Source organism: Talpa occidentalis, unplaced genomic scaffold, assembly GCF_014898055.3.
Source record: "Talpa occidentalis isolate TD23 unplaced genomic scaffold, MPIMG_talOcc4v2.1 talOcc4.6, whole genome shotgun sequence".
Taxonomy (NCBI): Eukaryota; Metazoa; Chordata; class Mammalia; order Eulipotyphla; family Talpidae; genus Talpa; species Talpa occidentalis.
In genome coordinates this window covers 129492519-129519909 of record NW_023604972.1, presented here as the reverse complement: position 1 = coordinate 129519909, position 27391 = coordinate 129492519, and the positions used below count along the sequence as shown (strand labels likewise).

The following is a 27391-nucleotide window of genomic DNA, read 5'->3' as shown; positions in this document are numbered from 1 at the left end:
TAAGTGTTTTCCAAAACAAAATGGTCTGCATAAGAAAATGATTCTATCTAGAGTTACTAGCAAAGGCATACTGATAAAAATCATTGTCCTTTCTATATATTCCACCTGGTTCCAATTAAAGATAGTCTTTTTTTTTTAAGTATTTTTTTTTAATAGAGGCATTATTTATTTATTTATTTGTTTGTTTGTTTGTTTGTTTGTTTATACAAGCAATGGGTACAGTCAGAAGCGCGGGAGGGTGAGAGAATTCACCAGAGCCAGAGCAGGGAGCAGAGCAGGCAGCAGGACCGAAGTACACTGCTGAGGGGAGCAGCGGGCGGCAGGAGAGGTCTGCGCGCCATGTGGGACCCTCCTCCGGTGGCCAGGGAGCAGCCGGGGATCGAACCGGCGCCGCAGAAATTGCATTTGTTCAACTTGCAGCACAAATTCCCTGCACTCTCCTCCTCACCTCAAACATTTGAAAGAAGGTGAAATTATAATACTTACCTAAACAGTAGTAAATTATATGCATATAATATGTAATATATGTGTTAAACATACAATTATGTGAATTCAGCTCTATAAAAATCCACACAAAATCGTGAGCTCTCAGATTATATACACAAATACTCATCATGTATACATATATGTAAATCAACTAAATGCAAAGAAATTACATATTTAGTGGTTGATCTAGGTCATCTCCATAACAATTAAATGTTGGTTAGTTGGATCCAGATGTCTGGACCTAAGCAATTGTCAAAATTCAATTAGCCTTTAGTTTTTTTTTTTTTTCAAAATGAATTATTACATGGTTTCAAGGAAAATTTTAGCCCAGAATTTTAGCCCAGAAGAGTGCTGAATGGCAGAGATGAAACTGTGGTTTCATCTGGCTATTATTGAATTTGTCTATTTTAATGAAAATGTTTCTCATTTATATATTGTAATAAATATTTCTTAAAAATAAATGTTATGCAGTAAATTTGAAGATAACAAAAGGTTCAATATTAATATGGAAGCCAAAAAATGTAATCACAGGATTAAAAGAGGAAATACATTCTAACTAAGCACATCAATATCTTTCTTTAGGGAAATGTTTAGCTATCAACATTTGTTTAGTTAATATTTCAACAATTAGCCTGCACATCCTATAGTCTTTCTGTACACTAGAGAAAAAACATATAGGAGCATATATATTTTTATGCATAGATCAGTAGTTTTAACTGAGAGTTTATGTAAGAAATAGAATCAAACATCATTCATTGTCTTATAGGCGCTTTGGTTGATGCTTGATGCTTTAATTTTATTTAGATTATTTTATATTAATTTCAGAAGAGTAACATTTTTTCCTGGGGAGAGTCTAATATTTAGAAATGTTTTCTTTGATAAGTTAACTATTATTTAATATGGACACAACTATGTTTTATATAATTATTATAATAACATGTAATATTGGTTTGTAACTGAGTCAAAATCCCTCATATGAAACAGTCCATTCTAGGCATTTAGTCGGTATTTGATTGAGGAAGGTATTTTGATTAAAAGTGCTACTTTAAACATTATTTACAACTGGAAGTTTTTCTTGGAACAATTGTCAATGTCCTTCTTTCTGCATTTAAACACATCAGACAAACATTTCTCTTTTTATACTGAAGAAGGAAAAAGAACTTTCCGGCAGTTGGCTGTAATTATCTCTTTTCATTCAATGTTGTTTATGCAGTGCTTTATTTTATGTAAGTTATTTTCATATACACTGCAAAATGACCAGGCAGAAGAAATAGACAAAGTGGGAGAGATATGAATATTTTGCCTAATGTATATTAACCACACCACTTAATTGATCTGATGTCATCATATATAATTTAAATCAGCCTGTTAGATGGTTTTGTCATTTAAAATTCAAGTAATGAAAACTATCAGCATTTTTTAAACTTATTTTAACAAATGGAGGTCCTCTGCACATATCCTGGATTGTAGCAGATGGTAGCTACATGCGTGGAAAAGATATTGCAAAGAAAATATTAATATGCTTCATATGACTACAGATAGAGAGCTTTTAATATGCCAAGTTATAATTTTAAATTTGAAACAATATTACTACTTTTGTTTGTGGCATTTCCTGCTCTATCTGTAGAACCACTGGGACATCAAAAGCAAATTGTCTTTCATGGAGGAAAGTGATAAAAAGTTAAGAGTTCTTAAGTCTACAAGTAAAATTATGTCTTGGCTTCACTCATCAAGTGGTTCCATGATCTTGTCCTTAACTTTCTCAATAATAGTCTTGCTCTTTTTCTCTCATAACTAAGAAAATACTATATAGTTATTATAAGTGTTAAATGGGAATAAATATGCAAATCAGTTTACATTTTGCATGACACATTTATTTAGGTGTCAATAGTGCCATCATCATCACATCAATTGGATGCATTTTCTGATATCTCAGGAACTATTTTGCAACAATAAAACAGCAAACTATGCTTGCATGACATAAATGTATTTGCCATTTAAATGGATTTATAGAAGGGAATGGATGGAAAGGCTGTGCTTAACAGTCTTATATATATAGGCACACACATAACACCCAAGCACACGCACACTATTAGTAATATAGTGTGAGAAACTTATGCATTTTTAAGCAAGCAAAAATGTAGCTCATGAAATTCATCAGTAGGAATATTTTATTTTCAGCATAATTGCTGAATAGGCATGAATGAATATACTAGTTGTGGGGAAGTTTTTCTTAAGTATTTATGTATGGACCATATTTTTTTTTAACCTTTCATCCAAAAGACTATTATTAAGTCATAGTTGTGGTTTAACTGTCCTATATAAGATGTTTTCCTGCAAAAAGAACATTGACTTCCTAAGAGATGAATTTTATGTTTATAAATGTCTTCTGTCTTTTCCTCTGAAGGATGTAATTCAAAATGACAGTAGAGTAAAAAGGGCTTGGCACACAGGCATGTAAAATTTCAAGGGGATTAATTTTTTATTCATGAAAAATGTGAAAACTGTCTTCTTATGATTTGAAAATATCTCTTACCTATTATAGTTTCAAACTGTAGATCAAATATGCATGTTGCAAAAACAAAATAATTTGTTCACAGTATCTACTTGGTATATTTCTTTTGTCTTCTCATTTGTTTCAGAATGAAAACATTTTAACATATGTCATATGGCTGCTGCAGATGTGATCTAAAATATATGGTTCTGAAGTAGCAGATAAAAGAAATTATCTTTTCATTTTCATACTATATTAAGTTGAAGGGATTTGAACTTCAGAGGAAAAAAATACCTGTCATTTAATTTCATTTGTCTTGAGCAAGTTTTTCAAGTCTCTCTAAGTAAATTATTTAGTGTAAGCTCCAGTTTTCTTAACAGCAAAATGTGGGAAATGCAGATAGCAGGGTTTTGTTGTGAAAAGGAAAACAGTAGACTTTCCTGACAGCACACAAATGCTCTAAAATGTCTAATATCCTTATCCCCCACCATCCTTTTTAGTGGGTCTCATTAGTTACCTACAGATTTAACACTGGATACATTTCAAACAAAATAACCACTTCACCCAGATTCTCATTTCATTAGCTAAGATCTGGAAGGCATCTTCCTGTGTCAGTGGGACTAAGAGCCTATCATGGCTTCCTAGGCATGCTCTAGTTTCTCTCCCAATGAAACATTTTCATGCCCCTATTCTCCCACCTATTTTTCTAGGTCCCTGCTCAAACCTCTGCAAACTGCCATTTATTTACACCTACAAAAGCAGTATACACCTGGCCTGATTTTATATCCCTCATCTGAAAATCTCTCTATCTTCCTTGTGAACAAAAATATTGACACTAGAAATCTATACTATTTCTTACAGCCTAAACTGGACATATTTTATATGTATAAAATGAAAACAAGATTCAAGTTCACAATGTCACCTTTTGTATAAAAGTGGAGCCCTCTTCCAAACTGGCCTCCTCACTTAGCTATTACAGCTTGCCTCACATAAGGAATGAAAAAAAAAATCAATGATTTTTATTTAGGAACATATTCTTTATTAATGACATATGCTAGTGAATTAAATGCATTATTTCTGCCTTCATTTTAATATTTACTTATATTTTTTCCATCTCCTTAATTGCAAAGTAAGGGAAAGTGTTGCTCTAAAATACTAAGTGTGATTAATCATAACATATTATATATTGGTTATATCTCAAATACATTCTATTCTAAAGCATAGGGATTTCTAATTGACACTTTTACAATATTTTGTGGTTAGACTATATGACTGCTAAATAAAAATATTTCCACAAGAAAATATAGGTTGTAATTTTAAAATAATGGCAAAGTAGTAGAATTTGAAAACCCCTACAGGTAAAGGAATAAAATATTTAATTAAATATTCTCAGTGATATTAAATTTTGTGGATGGACTCAAAATCTCCTAGAGTTGGGAAAGGCAAGCAATTTATAAAAGAAAAAAAAACTGTTCATGCAAATGAATGTCTAGCAATTTAATCAAGTTTCTGAAAATACCGATAAAAGAAACATTCATTTTTATATTTTAAGTCCTAGGAACATTGAAATAATCCTTGAAAATATAACAGAAATTGACAGATACTGATTGGTGTTAAATGTGATACTGCAGAAGAAAACTAGATGTAACACAAGTGAGAAGTACTCATTTTCAATAAGAAACACAGAGTTACAGAGAGGATACAGGTGTGAATCAATCTATTATCATAGAAACTATGGCAATTTTCACCTATTATAAAACTAAAATAAAATAGAACTAAAGTAATGTAAAGAGCAAATAGCCTCACTGTAATATCATCTAACACTTAAACAAATCTATGAGAATGATTCAACACATGTAATTGCTAAACAGTAAGCAGAGAAATATTATACTAACCATATGGTATAAGAAATAAAATGGTAGCATATATAAAAGAGCCTTAAATTATACCAGAATTTTCAGATTTATATTACTTTTGCAATTAATAACAAATTAGAACAAGATCCCAAGTTATTGTGAATATTTAAGTTTAACTGGAATCATAGGAGTCATTCTGCACAGGATTTCTAGAATGGAAAATTAAAATACTAAAGAAATGTCATATTAATCCATTATTTTCCACTTCCTAATGATCAGAAGTCTGAAAATTATTATAATTTATGTAAGAATTTTTTTTTAAGTTGCTCTAATATAGACTTAATGGGAAAGAACATACTTTTGGGGAATCGAGGTGGATTGTCATTGACATCAGTGAGGGTGATGTTGACTATTGTCGTTCCGGCTAATCCTCCCAGTTGCCCACCCATATCCTTGGCTTGGATGAGGACTTGGTATTGTTCTTTGACTTCCCTGTCCATGTTTGGCAAAGCTGTTCTAATAACACCTAAAGAGAAAAAAACAACAAGTATAAATATCACAAACGTGTTTTGCAAAACAAAATAGTCCACAGCAAGAAAATGATTCTATCTAGATTCACTAACAAAGATATGGCTAATGAAATCTATGTATGCTTTAAAAAAATATCCAATGGTTAGGAAATAATTAAATTATGGAAAATGATAATTTATTATTATGAATTTCATATGATAAAATTCTGTGCAGCATTGTGGAACAGTTAAATAACAAATATCAGCTCTCAAAGAGAATCAGTATTTGTTGTTAACTAGGTTAGACATGAATTTTAAGGAATGATAGAATCATTAAAAGATAATGACATCAACATGTAGAATAAACATATATTCAAAATATGAACAGTTAAACTAAGAATGAGATTTCTAAAGAACGTCATTTTTTTCATTCTTGATTTCCTAGGATAAATATATTACTTTGTTACTTATATGCATGAAAAATCTCCATGCATATAGTTTGTCTTTTAGAATTCCTCTGAATTACTTTGGTCACACATTTTTCATTTAGATCTCATTAAGCTTTGCCATTGCAGGGACCTTGTCTCTCTTGTTAGCAAGATATTCTAGCATTTCAGGCAATGCCTGCCATTTAAAAAACAATCATGAGAATGTGTTGACCAAAAGACTAGTTAAATGATTAGCTGAATGAATGAAAAATAAATCTTTAAATAACAGAACTTATACTCATGGATCATATATACATATTTACATATCCTACTCACATTTTTGTCCTTGTGTATAAATGTAAAACTAATTTACATTTATATTTATTCATAGTGAAATAACCGAAATCTTATGGATCTGTTGCAAGTAAAATCTTACATAAATTTTATAACAAATTACAATCTATAGCCATTGGTTTTAGTGAGAGATTGCAGACCATTTGTCCTAACTTGATAGTGTTGTTTCTTTAAAATTATGTATAAGAAAAAATATCAGCTGTCAACACAGAGCACAGCATCCAAATGATGAAATGAGTGTACATGTCCATCTTATCTGTTCTATTATTTTCTTAACAAATGCTACTGTGTTGCTAATTTAGACATATGATCTTAAAAATCTTCTCACCTCTGGCAGTAAATGAATACTAAAAAAAGACAAACTCCATTTTTTTTTGTTATTCCTGTTTTATTCATGGGTTGGTACTGACACCCTTTTAATTCAGTCCATTTGTGCAGAACTTCGAAAGACTAAATAGCTGAACCAGTCTTTTTTTTTTTTCCCAAAGAGTTATTTATTTATGCATACATGAACTGGGGTACAGGCCAGAGGTGTGTGTGGGGGGGTGAGAGGATTCACCAGAGACAGAGTGGGGAACAGAACAGGTAGACTGGCATTCACTGCTGAGGGGAGCAGCGGGTGAGGCAGGAGAGGTCTGCTGCGCCACGTGGGATCGAACTGGTGCTGCAGTGGCTGCAAATAGCTTCATAGTACTGTGCTTAACCCCTTGCACCACCAGGGAGGCCCTAAAACAGTCTTAAGAAAAATAGGGCCTCCCCTGGTAGCGCAGGCAGTTGAGAGCCACGCTGTGAAGCTGTCTATAGCCTCTGCAGCGCTGGTTTGATCCCAGCCAGCTGGCGAGGGTCCCACATGGCGTGCAGACCTCTCCTGCCACCCACTGCTCTCCTCAGCAGTGTATTTCATCAGTCTGCCTGTTCTGTTCCCCACTCTGTCTTTGGTGAATCCTCTCACCCTCCCATGCATCTGGCCTGTACCCCAGTTCTTGTATAAACACATAAATCTTTAAAAAAAAAAGAAAAATATGGAAGCATCATCCCTTCTGATTTCAAACAATCCTAAAAGCTATTGCAATAAAGAAGTATGGTGCCATCATAAAAAATAGACACCACAAATCAACAGGACAAATGTTCAGTAATAAATGGTCATATATATGGTTATCTAATATTTGACATGGGAGTAAAGAATACCCAATAGGGGAAGGAGAGTCTCTTCAATACATGTTGCTGGGAAAACTGAATAACCACATGCATATGAAGCTGACGTGTGTATGTTCCCATCACAAAAAGGAAATGATAATAATGTGACATTTGGAGGTGAAAACCAACACAACCTTGGTTAATCACTTTGCAATCTATAAGTGTATAATATTAACAGGTTGTGTATCTTAAACATACATAATATGTCAATAAAACTCAATAAGCAGGAAAATGTTAACTGTTATCTAAGACTATTCAGAGAGATGATAATAGTAGAGAGAATTAGAGATAATTACACACTATGACCACCAATGAATGATGCTAGTCTCCACACACTGAAGATTAGATTTCAAAGGAGCCCTGAGTCAGCAATCTGTTCTCCATTCAGCAACCACAGTGGGGACAATGAACAGCCATCATGATATGGTCAATAGAGCAGCAAAATGGTGGGGTCAATAGCACATCCATCGTGGTAAGGTTAAAAAATGAACTAGATCACTGGGTAGTTCTGCTCTGAAATACTCAAAGATGCCCATGTCGCTCAGAGAAAGACCTCACATAACTGCTACCTTCTCACTTAACACTTTAACACCTCCACAAACTCTCCCCTTTCCTTTATACCTTTTCTCCAAAGTCTTGTCCCTCAGACTTGGCCATTTTATCTAAAATTCTATTCTGGATTAGTCTCCTATTGCTTCTGTAACAAATTATCACACTGAAACAACACAGACTTATCATCTTACAATTTTAGAGGTCAGATGTCCAGTATGGGTCTTGCTGGGATAATTCATCTTGGCAGGCTGTCCTCCCTTCTAAAGGCTCTCTATCTTCTATAAGATGCCCAAACTTCCTGTTCCTGGCTTTCTTCCTCCACCTTCTAAGGTAGCAGCATAGCATCTTTAAATCATATTTAGACTCTGACACTGCTGCTTCCTCTTATTTAAAAGGGCTCATAATTAATTTGGTCCCACCCAGATTATAAAAGTCAATCTCCCTACCTCAAGGGTGGTGATTAGCAACACTAATTCCATCTGTCACGTTATTTCTCCTTTGCCATGTAACAATATATTTACCCAGGTCCCTAGGATTGGGGCACAGACATATATGGTAGATCATTATCTGTCTACTACACATAATGCTCCCCAATATTTCATATGCCCTTTCTCTCTTTAATCATCCTCTCCTTAGTTCTATAATGCTATTATAAGCCATTATAAAAACTATTGTTATAAAAACTACATTGCTTGGGCCTCCCTGGTGGCGCAAATGGTTAGGACGCAACTTATGAAGTTGGCCGCAGCCTCTGCAGCACAGAGTTCAATCCCCGGCCAGCCAGGTTGAAGAGACCTCTCCTGACTCGCCCATTGCTCCCCTCAGCAGTACTTCAGTCAATCTGTCTGTTCTGCTCCCCACTCTGGTGAATCCTCTCACCCCCCACACCTCTGGCCTGTACCCCAGCTCTTATATGCATAAATAATCTTTAAAAAACAAATAAAAATAAATAAAAACTGCATTGCTTTTATAAAACTATATATTTCCCTTATTTACTCTTTGTTTTTTGTTTTCCCAAGTGGAATACATATTCCTAGAAGTGGTGGTTTCATCTTTATTTTGATCTTCCTGCAAGACATTTAGCAATTCTGGTTATATATTAGGGACACAGTAGATATAGTGAAGGAATGTATTGACAAATAGTAAGAGCTAAATTAATACATGGGAAATCAGCATGTATTCTTCAAGAGAGATTATGATTTAATATATAACTAGTAATCTTGGTCATTATTAACCTCAAAAATCATAAAGTAACTTAGAATAAGATGGAGTTGTTAGAGTATAGCTGGTGTGAAATGATAAAAAAAAAAAAACAAAAAAAACCAAAAACAAACAAACAAACAAAAAAAACTTCTTGATTAAGGGCTATTTTCGTATCTAAAGATCCTTCCTAGTAGCTCATAGACTACAATGTTGTCCATGCCATGATTAACCTTTTTAAATAAGGATCTGGAGGAAGTTTTAGAAAAGACATTTTACACACACATTTGTAGGAATAGCTAATAGATAGCAAAATAGCAATAATAATAATAAAGAAATCTTAACTTTAGCACTGACAATGTATTTTTTTTCTATTTTGTAGCTAAATTGCTTTAAAAATTAATGAGAGACCTGCTTTTGCAGATCACAGGAAAAGTGAATCAGTTTTACTCTATTACAATCTTAGGTTAGTCTAAAATGTGAAATGGATTTTTCAAAAGCTAGTACATTCTTAAACAATGTTAACAAAAATCTTGTGTCCATAACTACACATGTGAGACATGCAGTTTTTAAAAAGGTATAGCTAATGTATAGCCTTAGCTATGATTTAGGACTTAGAAGTCACTCCCATCCCCATCAGCCAATAGCTAGCCCGACAATTATACTATGTGGCATGGAATTGTGTCTGTACTAAATTTGAGGCCATCTTCTAAGAACCTGATCTCCCCCTGCAATAGATGATCTACTTGAGGATTTATTTGATTCATATCAGTATCCCAGTAGCAAAACACTTGTCAGTCCATTGGTACAGATGTGTACATAAAATGAATTTATCACAGCAGCACCACTATCTCAAAACTTGTCTCTTTAACACTCCCAGCCATGTGAAGCTCACGGTCTCATGAGGTGCCCCTCTAGTCGACAGATGAGCACTAACATATTTTTTTTTTAACATATGAATCCCAAATCCCTTCTTCTTGTAACTCAAACCAGCCACCTATAGTCCTTTTCCTCTCAAACAATGCAGAATACAGCTAGTGCTATTCGACAGCTTGACAACTTCCTAACGGCATGTATCACATGCCCCTGGAGTATTTCCCTTTCAGAACCAAACATTCTTCATTCTATCTGCTGATGTGAGCATTCCAGGATTTCTATAAGACAAGTGGAGTTTGCCTAGATTTCTAGTGAAGTATGACAGTGCAGATTTTCTTATCCAAGGAAATCATTGCAGTGCATTTTTAGTCATATAATTTAACGACATACATGCAAAATATTACAAAATAGGTAAAACCATGTGTTTAATATTTGCAATGATCAATTTTCCTGACAGTTTTTCTTCTTATATTAAATAGTGTCTGCTACTTTCCTAGTCTTGTTATGCCCATTATCAGTTCTTGTTTCAATTCAAAATGTATTTAAGGAGAGACAACTTGCATAACCAAATGTTCTTTCATTTTGTCCTTAAAGAAAGACGCTATTTTATGTTTCACTCACCAACAGAAATGCTATATCTGAATTCTGTAAGAATTTATTCTGAATTAATAGCAAAATAATTTACAAGCTTTAAAACATTGTAAATATTTATGCAGTATTATAAAATATTAGCTCAAATTATAATGATTTATTTATGCCTTAATTTTACAATGGGGCTTAAAACATAAACATACTTTTAAATTCCTAAAATGAAGTCAAGATATGGAGGATATTTTTTTTATGACACAGTCTTTGTCATTTTAATTTGTCTAAAATCTGTTTAGACAACCTTAAAGAACAAAAATCATGAGAAAATACTAGTTCTCTGAGTTACCACTATAATATTTATCAAAATGAACAATGGTATAAAAATTTAAAAAACTATAAAATAATAAAATAATAATTAAAAAAAATTAGGGCCTCCCCGGTAGCGCAGCGGTTAAACACTGGCTGAGAAGCTGCCTGTAGCCTCTGTAGCACCAGTTCGATCCCCAGCCTCCAGTTGAGGGTCCCACATGGCACAACAGAACTCTCCTGCCACCTGCTGCTCCCCTCAGCAGTGTACTTAGTCCGTCTGCCTGTTCTGCTCTCTGCTCTGTCTTTGGTGAATTCTCTCACCCTCCCATGCTTCTGACTGTACCCAGTGCTTGTATAAATCAATCAATCAATCAATCAATCTTTAAAAAATATATAAATAAATAAATAAAATTTTAAAACCCAAAATTAGGACAGGATCATAATACATAAAATATCAAAATGGAGAGTAAAGTAGGGGGGAATAGCTCTATGCACAATTCTAGATTCACATTCATAAGACAATTGCAGTCACATAATTTAATAGCAATATATTACTATATACATTATATTATTTTTATCCATTTAATGTGTACATTTTATTAGTATTTATCCATGTTAATATTTATGGTATAGTGATTAATTTTAGTTTGTCCACAACAATTTTATTTAGTCTAACTGCAAGTTAAATATATAAAATGAAACTTACAAAGGACTCATTGATTTTGATAACACATCCAGATAAACTATATATTGAAAAATTTCTGGAGACGGATGGTGTGTCATTTGCACAACAGTGTGTAAGCATTTGATGGCACTGAATTATATGCTTAAAATGTGAAAATACTAAATTTTAAGTTATGTGTAATGTACAATAGAAAAATTTAAAGATATCAAATGCTATTGCAATAAAGCTGTATCTCATGCTTTTTCAATTAGGAATCAGATCATTTAGCAAAACACAGAATATATTCAGCATGTAAGACACAAAATAGCAATATTGATTAACCTAGATTAGTTTTTGAATATATTTAGGGAAAATTTAAATACTTTAAAAGAGTTTTAAATATAAAGTAAGGCATGGAGCAAATAAAGTAAAATATTCATAGTAATGATTGTCTTTCTAAGTGAAGTAATTCTATTGTCAATGTTATGGAATATTTAGCATCTTGATTTCATACACTGAATAAAATATCACTATGCCTATCATTTAAGATTTTCTATATTACAAATATTTTAAATATACAAATGTATGAAACTAATAGATTGCCAATATGAAGGCATAATCACTTTTTACAAACTTTAAATTGTGTTGAATATTTTACAGATTTTATTTATACTTTAGGGATTAAAATATCATTTAATAATTATTTGAGATATGTACATGAATAGATTAGAATTTAAATTCCAGCAAATTATTTCATAATTTATGCCAAATAATGCCAAACTATTCAGTTTTAAAAAGAACTATTATCTCTGGGTTCATTTTAAAGAATGTATTAATTTATATTATTTATAAATAAGGTCACCATAATCATTTGGTGAATGCTTGGTCATGATAGAGATGCTAGGATAAGTAATAGCAATAATAGTAAATATGAAACCAAACAGCAATATAAATAGCAATGCAAATCTAATAGCAATATAAATAAGGGGCTATTTTTATTTTCTCATTCCAAATGAATAAAAAAAGATAATATTCATTTATCCTTTCATATTTAGATGCCAGAAGTTTTGATGAGACTCTGCCTTTAAAAATTGTTTTAAACTGTATTATACACTTAAATGTGGAAAATTTTAGATAATAATAGGTGTTCATGTATTTTATTTAACAACAGCAAAAGGAATCATAAAAGGAAGCTATATGGCTGGAACAAATGGAGACTATTTCTGGGAAATTGCAATTACCCTTGATTTTTTATTTACTCATATCTACCACAAGGTGATAAATTTGACAAAAACTCTTCTTAATGGTTTCTGTGCATGAAGAACTAATTATCATTCTATTAATGAAGTCCATCATCATCCACTCTTTTCCTGTCTAGTGGTTTGAGGCATTGTTAGTATCAAGACTTCTGTCTCCAGTAAAAATCAATGCTTAGAAAAATCTATTACATAGTTTATTCCAGAATTGCTCCACCTTTAGCTCTAAATTATAAGCAGTGTACAAATATATATGTACCAAATTATAAAGGTCATGTTATAAATATACAATATGCATGCTGTTTTGTAAAATACTTTCTGAAGGTGTTGGAATCAATCTAAAGTTGGTATCAAGTAAGTAAATTAAAGGGAGATCAAGAATTTTGACTTATATAATTTTTGTTTTGTCTTGTATTTAACTGACCACAGTAATTAAATTCTTAATTTTTGCTCTGAATTGAAGTTCATTTTTGCATGAATTTATTTTGTCATTTTTAGTTCTATGTGCAGGTATTTCAACATTAAAACCTTAATTGTTCATCTCCCACACTTTGGGGTGAATTAATAAGTATATTATAAGTGTAATATAACCAATAAGTATTCTCTAATACTGAAATCCTTCCCCAATCTCTGCATGTCTTCTTTTCTCTTTCTTTCATCACCTCCATCCTGACTAGTTAGTGCTTCTCAGAGGCTAAAGAAATCTAAGGACATACATTGTCCTTTTGATTATGTTTATTTTATATACTTCTGTTTTATTCATTACATACTATGCTAAGATAAAAAGGAAATTATATTAGAAAAAGCAACCCATAATACTCCCACCTCACAAAAGTATATTATTTCCCACAGTAAAATAGTATCAACAGCAAAACTTTCTTAACACTGATATCACCAAGCTATCTTCATCACCATAATTTTGATTTTAATTTTAATTTTATAATTTTAATTTACCATCACATGAACACTCTTAACATTTGTCCCTGTTTTATTTTGAAACCTATTTCCAAATCAAAAGAGTTTCTTTGTACTAAACCATTCTAGTTTATCTTCCACGCTGATGTTTCCTTCTTAAAGGGCTGATGTTGCCCTTAACTACATCCAATACTTTTTTAGCTCTACTCAAAGAAATATCTCTGCTTTATTCCCTTATTTTTTTGATTATTCCATTCCTCCCTACTGGTTTGATGGCGAGGATAAGAAGTGAGGGGAGAAAGGCAGGTCAGTAGACAGAAACTTTGTAGGTTCTTTATCTGCATTTGACTGACTTCTTGTTTCTAGGCAACATTAATATCTGGTTAAGTATTAATTAACCTTATCTAATTATTAGATCAGATTTTAATGCACACTTCTAAGGAAGTTTAATTTTTTAATTGTTTGACCCACTTACATGTATAGTATTTGAAATCAATACCTTTTAAATCAATAAAGCGTTTTAAAGATGTATTTACAAATTTGAAAAGTAGCTTATCCCCATATACATTAACAATTGGTTCCATTAGGTTAAGCTACTGTAGTAAATAGTATTGAATTCAACATGCATGTGTTCTATAGGAGTTGATAAAATAGAATGTATTCTATAGGAGTTGATAAAATAACTGCTTGCAAAGTCTCTGCTTAACTTGACATGGACCATCCACTTTGATCACTGGTAAGTATCTGATTTACGTAAGAAGTATTCAATATTCAAAAGCAAATCCTCTAGAAACAGGGTACCTCATTTTATTTAAAAGGGAATAGAAAGTCTTGCATAGGCACATCCTCCTGTCCTTTTTGTACTTCCCATAGATTCTCATATATTTAATTGTTAAAACTGTAACTTCTATAGTTTGACTTAAAAAAATGAGACTGGCTTCAAAAAGAACAATTAATGATCTTGGTGTTTCAAGTTTGCCAACTCTGTCCTTTACCCTACCACTGAGAAGTCTGTATTAATTCAAATTTACCATCCATAGCCCTTGATAAAATAGCAATAGAAGTTCCATGATCTAGCTATACATTGATAAGGTCCCAAGTGTAACCCAATAGCAAAAAACGAAAATAAAAACAAACCCTAAAACTATATGTATTCTATAGCCAGAAGAATTTTTGTCTATAATTTTTAAAATATAAGAAAAAAACATATAGAGAATCTCTAACAAATCTTAACCTGACACAAATGCTAATAGTTTACATATAAAAAATATAGATATATTAACCCCAAAGAAATAGCTCTGGGGTGAAAAAGAAAGATCTGATTTTCCTTTGTTTATTGTGCAGTACATTGAATAAGCAACTCTTTAGAAAAGGCAAATTCTCATGCCAAGATTTAATTACAGCTTAAATATTTAAAGGGTGCTCATAATATGGTTTCTCATAAAAATTTTACCTGTCTTGGGATCAATAGAGAAATAAGGTTGTCCCTGAAGAATACTGTAAACAACTCTGGCGCTGTTTCCATAGGTAGGGTCATCTGCATCTGTGGCTTTGACCTGGAGTACATATGCACCTGGAAAATGAAAGAATATGACTCTAACATCTTTTTTTTTTACGGACCTCAAGGTCAGATCTATTAATTGCTGGACACCATTTTCCTTTGGAATTTGGTATTACTCAATGATTCTGTCAGTATATGATGTCAGAGCATGACTTTTTAAACCAAAATGTTGAGTAGCATAGCTGTTAGTACAAGGATACACACTGCAGAGAATATTTTATAAGTTGTGTCCATTTCTGGTAGCTAGTCATTGAGTTGACGGTCATTGTGATAGCTTTATTGATTCACACACCAACAAAATAAAGTACTGCTTACATTATTAACATATCTGCTTACTGCAGATGTTTTATGGTTAAGTTTTCATGGTTACAATTTCAACAGAAAAGTTTAAGTGTTTGAAGTCTTACCCAAAATTTAGACAAAATTAGAAGGTGTAAAAACTTTGAAATTTAAGAGAAAACAACTAAATAATAGTTTGATGGGGGCTTTGGGTGCCTTGGTGGGGTGTATAGCGTGTTAACTTGCATCCGAAGGGGTATAACCTTATTTCTGTGATTCTCACACAGCACTGTAAACCAATGTGGGATCAATTTTTAAAAAAGCATTTAATTAGGCCAGAATACATGAGAAATTGAAGGACTGCTAATAATTATAATTATAGCTATAGTAGCACCTCTGAGTCTTAAAACCTAAATTAACCTAAGGGTTCAACACAGAAAAACATTAGAGACCAACCAAATTATTTGTAGCTTTTCTTAGTTTTTGAGAATCAGTTATTTGTGTACCAGGCAAAATTGAAAGGCCTTTTTTTCTGTATTTTTTCATATATTTATTATGATAACGCTCCTTACTAGTACTTTTTAAGTACCTCACTGTTTAGTTTGATGTCACTATTCTGAATTTAAAAAGGTGTAACCCAAAGTATCAAGCTTAATATAAATAAGATAAATATGTTACTAATGGTTGGAGCTAGATAACTACAGAACTGCTGAACAAGAGAGAGATGGGTAGGCCCAAATTTGCACAAAGGATCAAAACTTTTGTCTCAGAGACATTCAAAGTAACCGCTCAGCTTTGAGAATATAAAATTCTCTTTTACATTCAGTTCCTCATCAGACTTTTCTTCTTCAGCAGTACCTATGGGAATAAACTAAGTCTTAAATGTTTACTCTAAATGTTATGCAAATGAAACCTCTCTTCACCTCTACTTTTGCTTTAAATAAAAATAAGTGTTAGCGTCATGGGAAAAACAAGAAACTATAACTTTATATACAATATCAGATGTTTGGGCCTCCCCGGTGGCGCAGCGGTTGAGCGCTGGGTTGCGAAGCTGCCCGCGACCTCTGGGGCGCCGGTTCGATCCCCGGCTGCTCCCCGGCCACCAGAGGAGGGTCCCACATGGCGCGCAGACCCCTCCTGCCGCCCGCTGCTCCCCTCAGCAGTGTACTTCGGTCCTTCTGCCTGCTCTGCTCCCCGCTCTGGCTCTGGTGAATTCTCTCACCCTCCCACGCTTCTGACTGTACCCAGTGCATGTATAAACAAAACAAACAAACAAATAAATAAATAAAACATGCCTCTATTAAAAAAAAAAAAAAAACAATATCAGATGTTTTACTTTGAATGCTTTTGTGAATTCTAGCTATATTAACAGTGAAAATTTTATTTTGTTATTGAAATATTGGCCTTTCCCAAGAACGGAAACTTCTGCAAGAAAAGTAGGAGAACATTACTAAGAAGTCCTAAATGATCAACAGCATCAGCACTTATATTTACACGGTCATCAATAATTAATTGAACTTGGAGGACCTGAGCTGTTGTTAAGATTCATCAAAACTATATTCACTTTATGCTGTAACAAACAGTTGCAAGAAAAAATCCTCCTTGTTCATCCTCTCTTCCCAGCATGACTTTTAATCAGTCAACTGGATCTTTGCTATCACATTCTCACATTTGATAATATATTTAAGAAAAAAAAATATTGGGCCTCCCCGGTGGCACAGTGGTTGAGTGCTGGGTTGGGAAGCTGCCCATAGCCTCTGCAGCGCCAGTTCTATCCCTGGCCGCCAGCAAGGGTCCCACGTGGTGCGCAGACCTCTCCTGCCTCCCGCTGCTCCCTTCAGCAGTGTACTTTGTCAGTCTGCCTGCTCTGCTCTTCCCTCTGGCTCTGGTGAATTCTCTCACCCTCCCGCACTTCTGACTGTACCCAGTGCTTGTGTAAATAAATAAATAAATCTTTAAAAAAAAGATAAAAAAATTTGCTATTTTACTATATTTTCTAAGAAATATTTAGTAACAAAATTATAAACTTTTCCCTAACCCATACCATATTTACAGTAAGAAACACAAAGATGCGTTAGATGATATTTTCTATATTTCTAAAAATATTAATACGTACCTTTGCTTTGTGTACAGAAACAATACTTTCCCAAAAGTAGATTTGAATTCTTTATGTAAATCTTTTCTTTACTTAAAGCTCAAATATATAAAGGAGTAAAATAAGAAGTATTCCCATGAGTCATCAAAACTGTGGGTAGATATCATTCTATTCGACTTCATACACTACTGGATAACAAGAATTGTACTTATATTTGTTCAGTTTCATTTACATTTATCAAAAATGACTCTCTGCTTAGTAGAGTTTATCTCTGTTTAGTTAAAAAAAATTATACCCTATTGCAAATTTTTCAAAAATTCTAAGAGCTACCTCTTAGGTTTTACAAAAACACAATTGAACATTGTTTTGACAGCTTGTTTTGTTGACTGCTCCATGACTTTCACCAAATTAATGCAAAACACAGAAATTACACACACCCTTTACCAGGAAAACTCAGTTAATTGCCTGAAGAACATAAATCTCCAAACTGCCTTCCTTAATGCTTGTATTGCACACCAGTTCCTGACACTACTAAACATTGAAAACTCAACAGGCAGGAACAGGAAGCTGTGGTTGGGGTGTGTCGATGTGAACAAGGAGATAATATATTCAACAACACCCTCAAATACAGGAGCAGTCTTATGTTTTTTATGATGAACAATTCTGAATTGGGTAAATTCCCACTATTGGGATAGCTGTGTTAAAGAGCAAATGAATTAACTTGCTAACATATATTGTCAAGTTGACTACCAGCAACTGTGCTAGTTTACATTCCTACCAAGCTCATGTATTTTCTGACATTCTGATTAGTTTCCATTATTATGTGCATTTTTAATATTTTTGAGTGAACTTCAGCCTCATATACTTATTGGTCATTTTTAGTGTGTTTGTATGGGTGTATGTGTGTGTAGGTATGTAAACTGGGCTAATATTCTTAACCCATTTTACTCTGTTTATCCATCCATCTATGAAAAGCATTTACTAGTTTATTCTAAATTTATATATAGTTACTTTTTTTTTTTCTTTGTGGCCTCTTTAGTTGGTTTTCCTTGATATATGAATATCCACATGCACATATATGTATGTGTATATATATGTATATCTTAAAATATTATTCTATACTTGTGTTTGATGAGATTAAGTGATTTGATTATATCCCAATGCTAAAATTTATGTAATAAAAATGTGGGTTCTGCTGTCCAAAGCAGGCAAGGCAGCTGGCTTTTTATATTGCCTACTACTGCATGCATATGTGGCATGTAAGATCCATGATTCATTTATTTGACTTCATTGATAAATATCCAGATCAGGGAATGATTTTAGAAATAATCTGACACAGTGCTTACTTTTTAAAATTGAATAATTGAAGCCCAGTGATGTTGAAATCATTCTCATTATTACTAAAGCATATTGTCAGCTAAAATGACAGTGAAGAGGGGACAGAACTGGGTCCTGCTAACTCATGATTTCAGCTAAAGTATTAATTTATTGATTCTTTCATATCTTCTATCAGTCAAGAAATACTCAGTGCTATACACCATGCACGAGGCACTCCTCTTAACACACAATAAAAGTGATATGATACATTATTATTTATCCTGTCAAGCCTCTCTCTAACATTCCAATTTTATATTCTATGCTCTTCTTGCATTTGAGGTATTAAATAAAACAAACTTTTTAGAACTACTTTGAAAATATAAGTAGATTAATTTATGACCTCTATAAAATCTTTTTTTTTAATTTCACCAATGTACAAGGATAGTCTATTCATTGAATGTTCTTTGTATTTTTCACCCCCATGGTCTCAAATGATTTGGATTCTTACTCTCACTATCGCAAGGCTGAAAAGCATCCTAATTGCTTTCTCCTGCATCTCCTTTTCCCCAGGAGAATCAGAGTCATTGTCCCATAACAGAAGATTGATCATGTTACTTTCTTCCATTAAAAAAGCAAGTTAATATATTTAAAATAATGGATTTCTAGTGTATCAAAAGAAAAATCATCTAACTCACTGCCAAGCTATAGAGAGCTTGACTCATGGGTGTCAGTGTCCCTTGCAGATTAGTTTCCAGCTGTGCTGCCAGGGCCCCAAGCTGTGGTGCCACATATGTACTTACTGCTCATGGGGCTATCTCATACCTCTGTTCTCAGCCCCAGGTGATCCTGCTGTCTGGAGGACACTCACCCCAACCATCTGGAGAAATCCTACTGTCCCATCATGTCCCAATTCTGCTATCACTTTTGTCAATCCCTGTGTTTCTGCACCTAAGCAGAGAGCATTGCCCGCTCCTTTTTATTCCCATAGTTTTAGCACATCTTTATTTTTGAAATGCAATATATTGTGTGTTCTTCTCATGAACTGCAGAAATCTTTTCCATCAAGAGCCCTGCCAGTTTCATTCTTTGTACATCCAGTGTCTGTCATGAAGTTCTAAATGTTTATTTGTTTAGATGTATAGTATGTGTGTATGTGTATGTATATGTTCACATACATACACATGACACAAATATGTACACAATAGACTGAGTAGGCAACCTGGCATGACTTATGGCTTTGAGTCTTTTTTTAAATACTAAATTGGGATTTAGTCTTGGATTTTTTTTTTTTTGGTAGAGATTTATTTTTATTTATTTATGCATACAAGCCCATACAAGAGCTGGGGTGCAGGCCAGAGGTGTGGGGGGTTATGATTCACCAGAGACAGAGTGGAGAGCAGAACAGGCAGATCTGTGAAATGCACTGCTGAGGGGAGCAGCAGGTGAAACAGGAGAGGTCTGCTGCTCCATGTGGGTCAACTTCCTGGCCAGGGGACAAACTCATGTCTTAGTGGCTGCTGATAGCTTGATAACACTGAGACCTAATCCCTTGTACCAACAGGGAGGCCCTAGTCTTGGATCTAATGAACTTGATTGTTCTCACTCAAGACCCAGAAGAAAAATAACTAGCATTATATTTTAGAAAATTGTATATGCAGGATTTAACTGCAACATACCAGAGAAGAGTAAATATAATATTTTTTGATGTATAACATTAACCTTTCTCAGGACTGAAAAAGAAAGAGAGATTCCATATGCCACCTAAATTTTCTTTTTGCCTTTGCCTTAAATATACACTACTTAATTAAAATATATATAATGCAGTAGTATTAAAAAGGTTAAGGAATGACAAGCACACTGAGCTTTCTTTTCAAATAGGATTAGAAGAAACATGTATATATTATTGAATAAATAATGTGATAAGCTATAGTGAATTGTAAAAATGTAAAGCAGAATTTCAGAACCAAGTCAGATAGAGTGAATGTGTGTCCATATTTATGAAATAGTACAAAGCAACAGTATACTACAAGATATTGAAACACAACACCTGCTAAAGAATATTTTAATTATTAAGCAAAGATATTCAGCAGGTGAATTTAGTCTTTAATGTAACTGGGTGTTTAAACAATTTTGATTAGACTTCACTGCATGGCTCATGGGTACTTGTTCTTAGCATCATTCTGTGGATTCTATTCCTATGTTTGCCACTTAAAGTTGTAAAAAATGTTTTTTATCCATTTTATCTTCAACCAGGACTGCACAAAGACCGATTAAAAGGATTATTAAGAACCAACTTTTCTGAGCCTCCATCAGAAAGTCTAATTTTTCTGGGTCAGCCATTTATCAGAAATTTTGAAAATCTTTACAGAGTAGCCTCATGAGTAGCCAGAACTGGGAATCCCAGTCATGCAAAACTTGCTCAGAAAATTTCAATTGGTAGAAGCTGCATGGATACCAGGATGACCTCCATCGTTGTCTCTAAGGCAGACCTGGTTTGAATCCCACCAAAAACTAGCCAGCACTGAGAGCTCTAGTAAATTTCCTAAACTTTATGCTATATTCTCCTTATATATTAAAAAAAGTGAGAAGATTGTTACCCTTTTTTTTTTCTAGCAGTGTTAAGTGAGTTAATATTTATAAAGAAACTATATTTTCCCACATAGTACATTCTATTTCAGTGAATGTAAAATAAAACTCATAATACTTTTCAGTCTCTTATGCCACAAATAGAGTAACAATACCCAATGTCTAACACTAGAATGATTCTTGTACTCAAGTCCCACACTTTATTATTCAAATACTGATCTGGGTTTTATCTCTCCTATGTTAGAAAATTGTGATTTTGAGATGTTTGCTTAAAGTACATTAAAAGGAAAACAAGTATATAACAACTTCATACCACTCTGCTTGGGACCTAAAAGAAAAGTGTTTTTGTACTTAAGTCTGCCTTAAACTGTCACAACTTTGAAGGATTAGAAAAGATATATGTCGTAACATCCCACAGACAGAGGATATGCCCCCTTGGATGGTACTGGTGGGATTGGATCAGGAGAAATTTCTTTTTCTCTGCCTCCAACTTTGACCTGCTCAGCCTGGTCTCAGAATATCCCCTGGCACACCTAATGCAGTGACTTCAACTCACAATTTGTCATTTAGTCCAAGGATCCAAGTTCACTCTAAGGTTATAAAACTTTGCTCCTAGATACATCCTAAATATTTTAGACTATACATATTTACACTTTGTGATTCACACGTACTTTGATGGATACGTGAATCCATTTTTATGAGCACTTTATCTCTCCATGTGTGCCAAGAATTCTATACCACGAATGCCAATACAAATGCTAATGCTGGCTCCAGTGACACAGACTGAACGTCAACTTCCAGTGATGGTTCACTGTCACCTTCTTTGTGTCTAATGTCATTTGGAAATTATTTTCACAGGTGTTATCAGGAAATTCCACAGAACATGATTAAATGGACGAGTGTGGAATCCATTTACTCACTGGCAATCAGCAATAATTCAGTGTGTTTTGTATATTTTTGTAGCATCATATTCTCAAATGATAACAAAATCACTTTTGGCTCAATGCATTTACCCAAAGGGTGAAGAACCAGTTATATAATTAATTAGTATTTATTTAATGCATACCCTACATACTTAGAATTATTTGTTTTCTTTGATTGAATGACTGTGTTATGTTAAGGGAAAGACCTATCTTTGTGCATCTTTTAATTTGTTTATCTAGTTTGTAAAAGAAAATGTGTGTGTGTGTGTGTGTGTGCGTATGTACAAACCAGAATAAGAATATTGGATGCTGCAACCAGTTTTGTAATTAAATTGGTAGATGAGAGTTTTGCAAGCTATCAAAATTTAGATTCTGTAATGGTAATGATGCGATTTTAGTGGATAGTAAAAATCCTCCCCTAAAGTGAATCTTAGAAATGGTTCATATGATAGTTATAACCAGCTCCCTTATACATTGTTCTATCTTAGCGGTATCTTGACTCTACAGGGGTATTTAGTTTAAGTTGAAACTAACAAATGCAAACTCCCTTCCCAATAATGATTGTTTATGCATGTAAATTTAATGCACTTCAGGCCAATAAAACCAGAGAAGATGTTTGCTGAGATCTTCCAGTAAGTTTTCCCTTTCTCTTAACACTGGTGTGCAAATGTTTGGAAAAGCTGTAACTATTTCAACACATTGGAGAAAATGTGATCGGAAACAGTCACACACAAGAAGCCATAAACTTGGAATTATAAGAATGGAAAGTCTTGGGGCATGGAAAGTCCTGATCCAACCTAGCAGAAGCCCAACCACTGAGTCTTAACCATTTAAGAAAAAAATGCTCTTTTTCTGTGAAACTTTGTTGAGTTTGATTGGGATTTTCTGTTACTTCCAAATGAACAAATTTTTGGCAAATCATTTAAACATTCTAAGCCCTGTTACTACAAATTAAAAATGGGAGTATAAATAGAATTATATGGAATTCATTTATGCATCAAATTACATAAGTTAATGTACATAAACAGCAAAATAACAGACTATATGGAGCCCATATCAAAATGGCTGCTGCTAAAATTCTCAACTTTATAACAAAGGGATGAGATTTCCTGTTTCTTTCCAATTCCAGTAATTTACAGAATTAGAAACTGAATCCAATTTCACCTCTTTTCAAAATAACAATCTCATTACTACAGATTAATCTTTTGGCTATAGGATTTCAGCACATCACTGATATGCAGAATCTTCTATCCATCTGTTCATTTTTCTAAAATTTAGCACATCAGTTTCCCAAACCACCTCTCTGTGGAATCATCTCCTACTAGAAATTAGAGTTTACCCAATTAACTTTGGGGTAACAATGCTGAGCCTTTCATCTAAGAACTGGAAATGCATATCAGAAGTTCATGAAAGATTTACACAGCATCAATTAAACTGGTTATAAGAAACGCTTCCTTTTGGTTCTTATACCATGGCGGGCTCACCACACTTCGATAATCCAGCCTGCTTTAGGTATGACTACACACCAACTCAATCACTGCTTCACTTTCAGGTAATGTTTCCAAAAGTTCTTTATATTAAACACAATCTTGCTTTCTCCTGAATCCAGGACTTCTTTTAACACACATTAGATCCACAACTGCATCACTTCGATTTTCCTATCCTGCTTCTGACTGAATTTTCCTGTCAAGAGAGAAAGGGGTTCCCCATGCATGTCTACCTTCTTTGAGGGTATTTAACTGGTTGACAAAAATCTTTCTTCTAGTTGCTACCAATATGCTTTCCTCAAATCATATATTCTAAACCCCTTTCTTCTGTGATTACTGTTTCTCAGTCTTCGTTACACACCCTTTTCCTTTCCATGTCCTGCAAATGTTCCTAACCCCAAGTTTTGTCTCTTTAAATGCGTACCTCTATAAACTCATCCAATTTGTCCCTAAGTGTCAGGGACTGGAACATCTTTTATATTTCCCAGTAGCTTACAAAACTGCCAGTTAATTAGACCAAGATGTATTTGATTCCTTGTTTACATTGCAAACTTATTACAATCTTATTGTTCATTTGAGTCCATTCTCCCTCCTTGATTAATGATTGTTAAAATACATTTATTCTTCATCCTACCGCTACTTTTTCTCCAGAATGTTACTGTTTTCCACCTGGATTATAGTGTTACCATTTTTAAGAATTAATAATCTCCTTGGTCCCTGTCATAGACACCTACAATCTCCCTGACTACTGAAGCCACATATTTCTTTCAAAAACACAAACTATTTTGTCCTTAACATTATTTCTAATGTTCTTTGTGAATCTGCTTCTACGTACATTTCTAAGTCCAGATTGTCACAGAATTTTATGCTGTTTCAATAGACTTCTTTCCTAAAATACAGTGCTACTTCATATCATGCTTTTTACAGATTCTGCATGGATATCAAAAATATCCTTCTTCACCCAGGTACACTTCTGTCCAAATTAAAGAATATTTTAATAGCTCCTTGTCCAGAAATCAGTTTTAATATGTTCACAGATCATCTTGTTTCAAGTTGTCCATGTTTCCATTAAAACTTCTCAGAATTCTTTTTGGAATCTCATAAGCTACTGTAGAGTTGGTACATAGTGAAACCTAATATATGGCGATTGAATATGTAAATAAAAAATGAGTATGGCTTTGAAAGTAATTTGGAAAATAATTTGCTAGAAGTTTACAAGGAAGCCTATTCTATATCTTGACTTAGGCAAGAGGCTCAATGTCCTCTCTCCACTTATGGTGGTGATGCAACACTGCTGTCTGTTACAAAAATCAAAGGTGTCTAGAGACCTCTTAATGGCAGTGGCAAAAATAATACAAAAATTCAATTACTAGTATATTGGTAATCCTGGCATATCAAGTTCTGCTCAATCTACTCAAGGGTATATAATTCTGCTCTCAGTTTCAAGGAAGGGAACAAACTTTTATAAGCGTAAGGACTATTTTGAGATCATATGTGTGGAAAACTCATTATAATAAAGCTGATAGCTTGTTATAGTAACTGGCATTCCCTGCAATCACATGACCTTGATTATTTCACAAACTCAGGGAAATGATAATTCATATAACTGCTATATTTGCAAAACTGCTCGTGAATACACATAATTATGGTATGCAACTATGCTATGAAGCAGCAGAAATTATATTTACATATTATTATTTACATATTACTAGATAATAGGTAAAGGTGTGTTATTTTTATAAGTACTATGATTTAATATGAAAGTTTGTTTCCTCTTGGTGTAAATATTGCAGCTATTGAAGTTGAGGTCTGGGATTAATTGTTAAAGAAATAAAATACTCAGATATTTTCATTTGAATAGGACCATGTTGCAATTCAATAAAATATAAACTTTATTAGGTTTTATATTCCTTTTGATTCAAAGTTTCCCTATAGATGTGCAAATGACAGTAGTTAGGTGAATTTATCTGATCTCAGTTTCCTAATCTCTTCAATGGGAGGTTTGGAATAGATGAGTTTAGATTTCACTATAACAAACATGATTGTAGAAAAAAGACATGAAACAGATAGTTAATAAAATTAAACTTTTATCCATTTAAATATATTTCTCTTTCACGTCATATAAATTTCTCTTGAGAATGGAACCTAAGATTTGGATTTTAGGGCTTTCTTGTGTAATGTGTATTTTAATTTAATTAAATAACTATAAAAGTTGGACATAAGTTTTAAAAGTCATCAAAAAAGAAAAATAGCATACACATTATCATTACCTTAATGGATAATGATCTTTTTATTAATGACTTTGAACTTTTTAGAGTAGCACATATAAAGAAAGATAAAAGCCATTATATCACTAAATTATCATTTTAATGCATGCTATACGGGACATTGAACTTAACCTAGCACCTGCAAGATAGATGCACAAGCCTTGGAGGCATTCCTGTGACTTAAAACAGTGAAACATATTAATGTCACTCTTAAACATGTTTGATGATGAAAATAGAATTCACTATACCATTACCTGTGTATGAAAGTTTTGTGTCTTAATGAGGTTATGACTATTATTTATCATGAAGCATCTCCTATTACATCAAAACATAATTTTATTATTTTTGCAAGTATCAGTATATGGAATTTTTCATATGTGATCTTTTAAAACACTTTCAAGTTTCAAGCCAGCCATAAAATACAGTGTAGATTAAAATATAAAAAGGAATTAAAAGTCTAAGAGAGTGAATTATAGTTAGATGGGGTTACCTATGAATTTATTTTATGAACCATCATAGGAGACAAAAAAAAAAGACCAAGTGATAAGTGGGCAGACAGCAGGAGTCAATGCTTTAGTAGTATTCAGAATATTGAAGTCAAGAATTCAATTCATATTTGATTTAAAAGGTAGATTTAAAAATTGGTGAAGGGCAATTTTGCCCAGTACACTTACAGATTATGGGTTAGGAGTATTAAAAACGAAGCTATGAGAAGATAAATTTCAGGAAGTTGTTTGATGTCCTTGATTATAAAGATATAGCTGCTGGCCAGAAGTCCAGTAAGCAAATTAGAGTCCTTCATGCAGTCTGGGGTTGAGATTTAATTTCAAGTTCTCTTTTTATTCTGTTAAAGCACGGAACCTGGGGCCACACTCAGCTGTGGGTTTCATACCTTAGACATTTGAGACAGAAATTTGGTCCGTTCCCTGAGTCTTACCCAACTGAATATAGTTCAATCCAAGTCACAATTCCTTTAAACCATCTTACATGCCAATCGACATTGCTACCTTGTTATCATCTCAATAGATCCTGATGGATTCCTTCTACTGGAGACTGGCCCAGGTGTGTGGCTTCCTCCCAATTTATGACTTGGGCCACAAAGCTAGAGCTCTAAGGAGGGTGTAAGAGTAACCCTTCCACTGGGCTGCTCTATACATATTTTTGTTTCTCCCTTTGTCCAGATGTTTCAATAG

At 33.5% G+C, this 27391-nt stretch overlaps 1 protein-coding gene across 5 annotated transcripts in view; it reads right to left on the bottom strand.

Moving 5' to 3' along the window:
* Nucleotides 1–27391, bottom strand: part of CDH12 (cadherin 12) — a 783460-nt gene that overhangs the window by 64875 nt on the left and 691194 nt on the right. For 4 of the 5 annotated variants that reach the window (XM_054687850.1, XM_054687851.1, XM_054687852.1 and 1 more), the window contains 2 exons: nt 15138–15257; nt 5195–5362 (listed from right to left, as the gene is read on the bottom strand). In XM_054687850.1, coding sequence (XP_054543825.1) covers nt 5195–5362; nt 15138–15257 — 288 coding nt within the window. The remainder of the gene's footprint in view (nt 1–5194; nt 5363–15137; nt 15258–27391) is intronic. The other variant, XM_054687853.1, reaches the window with a different exon arrangement.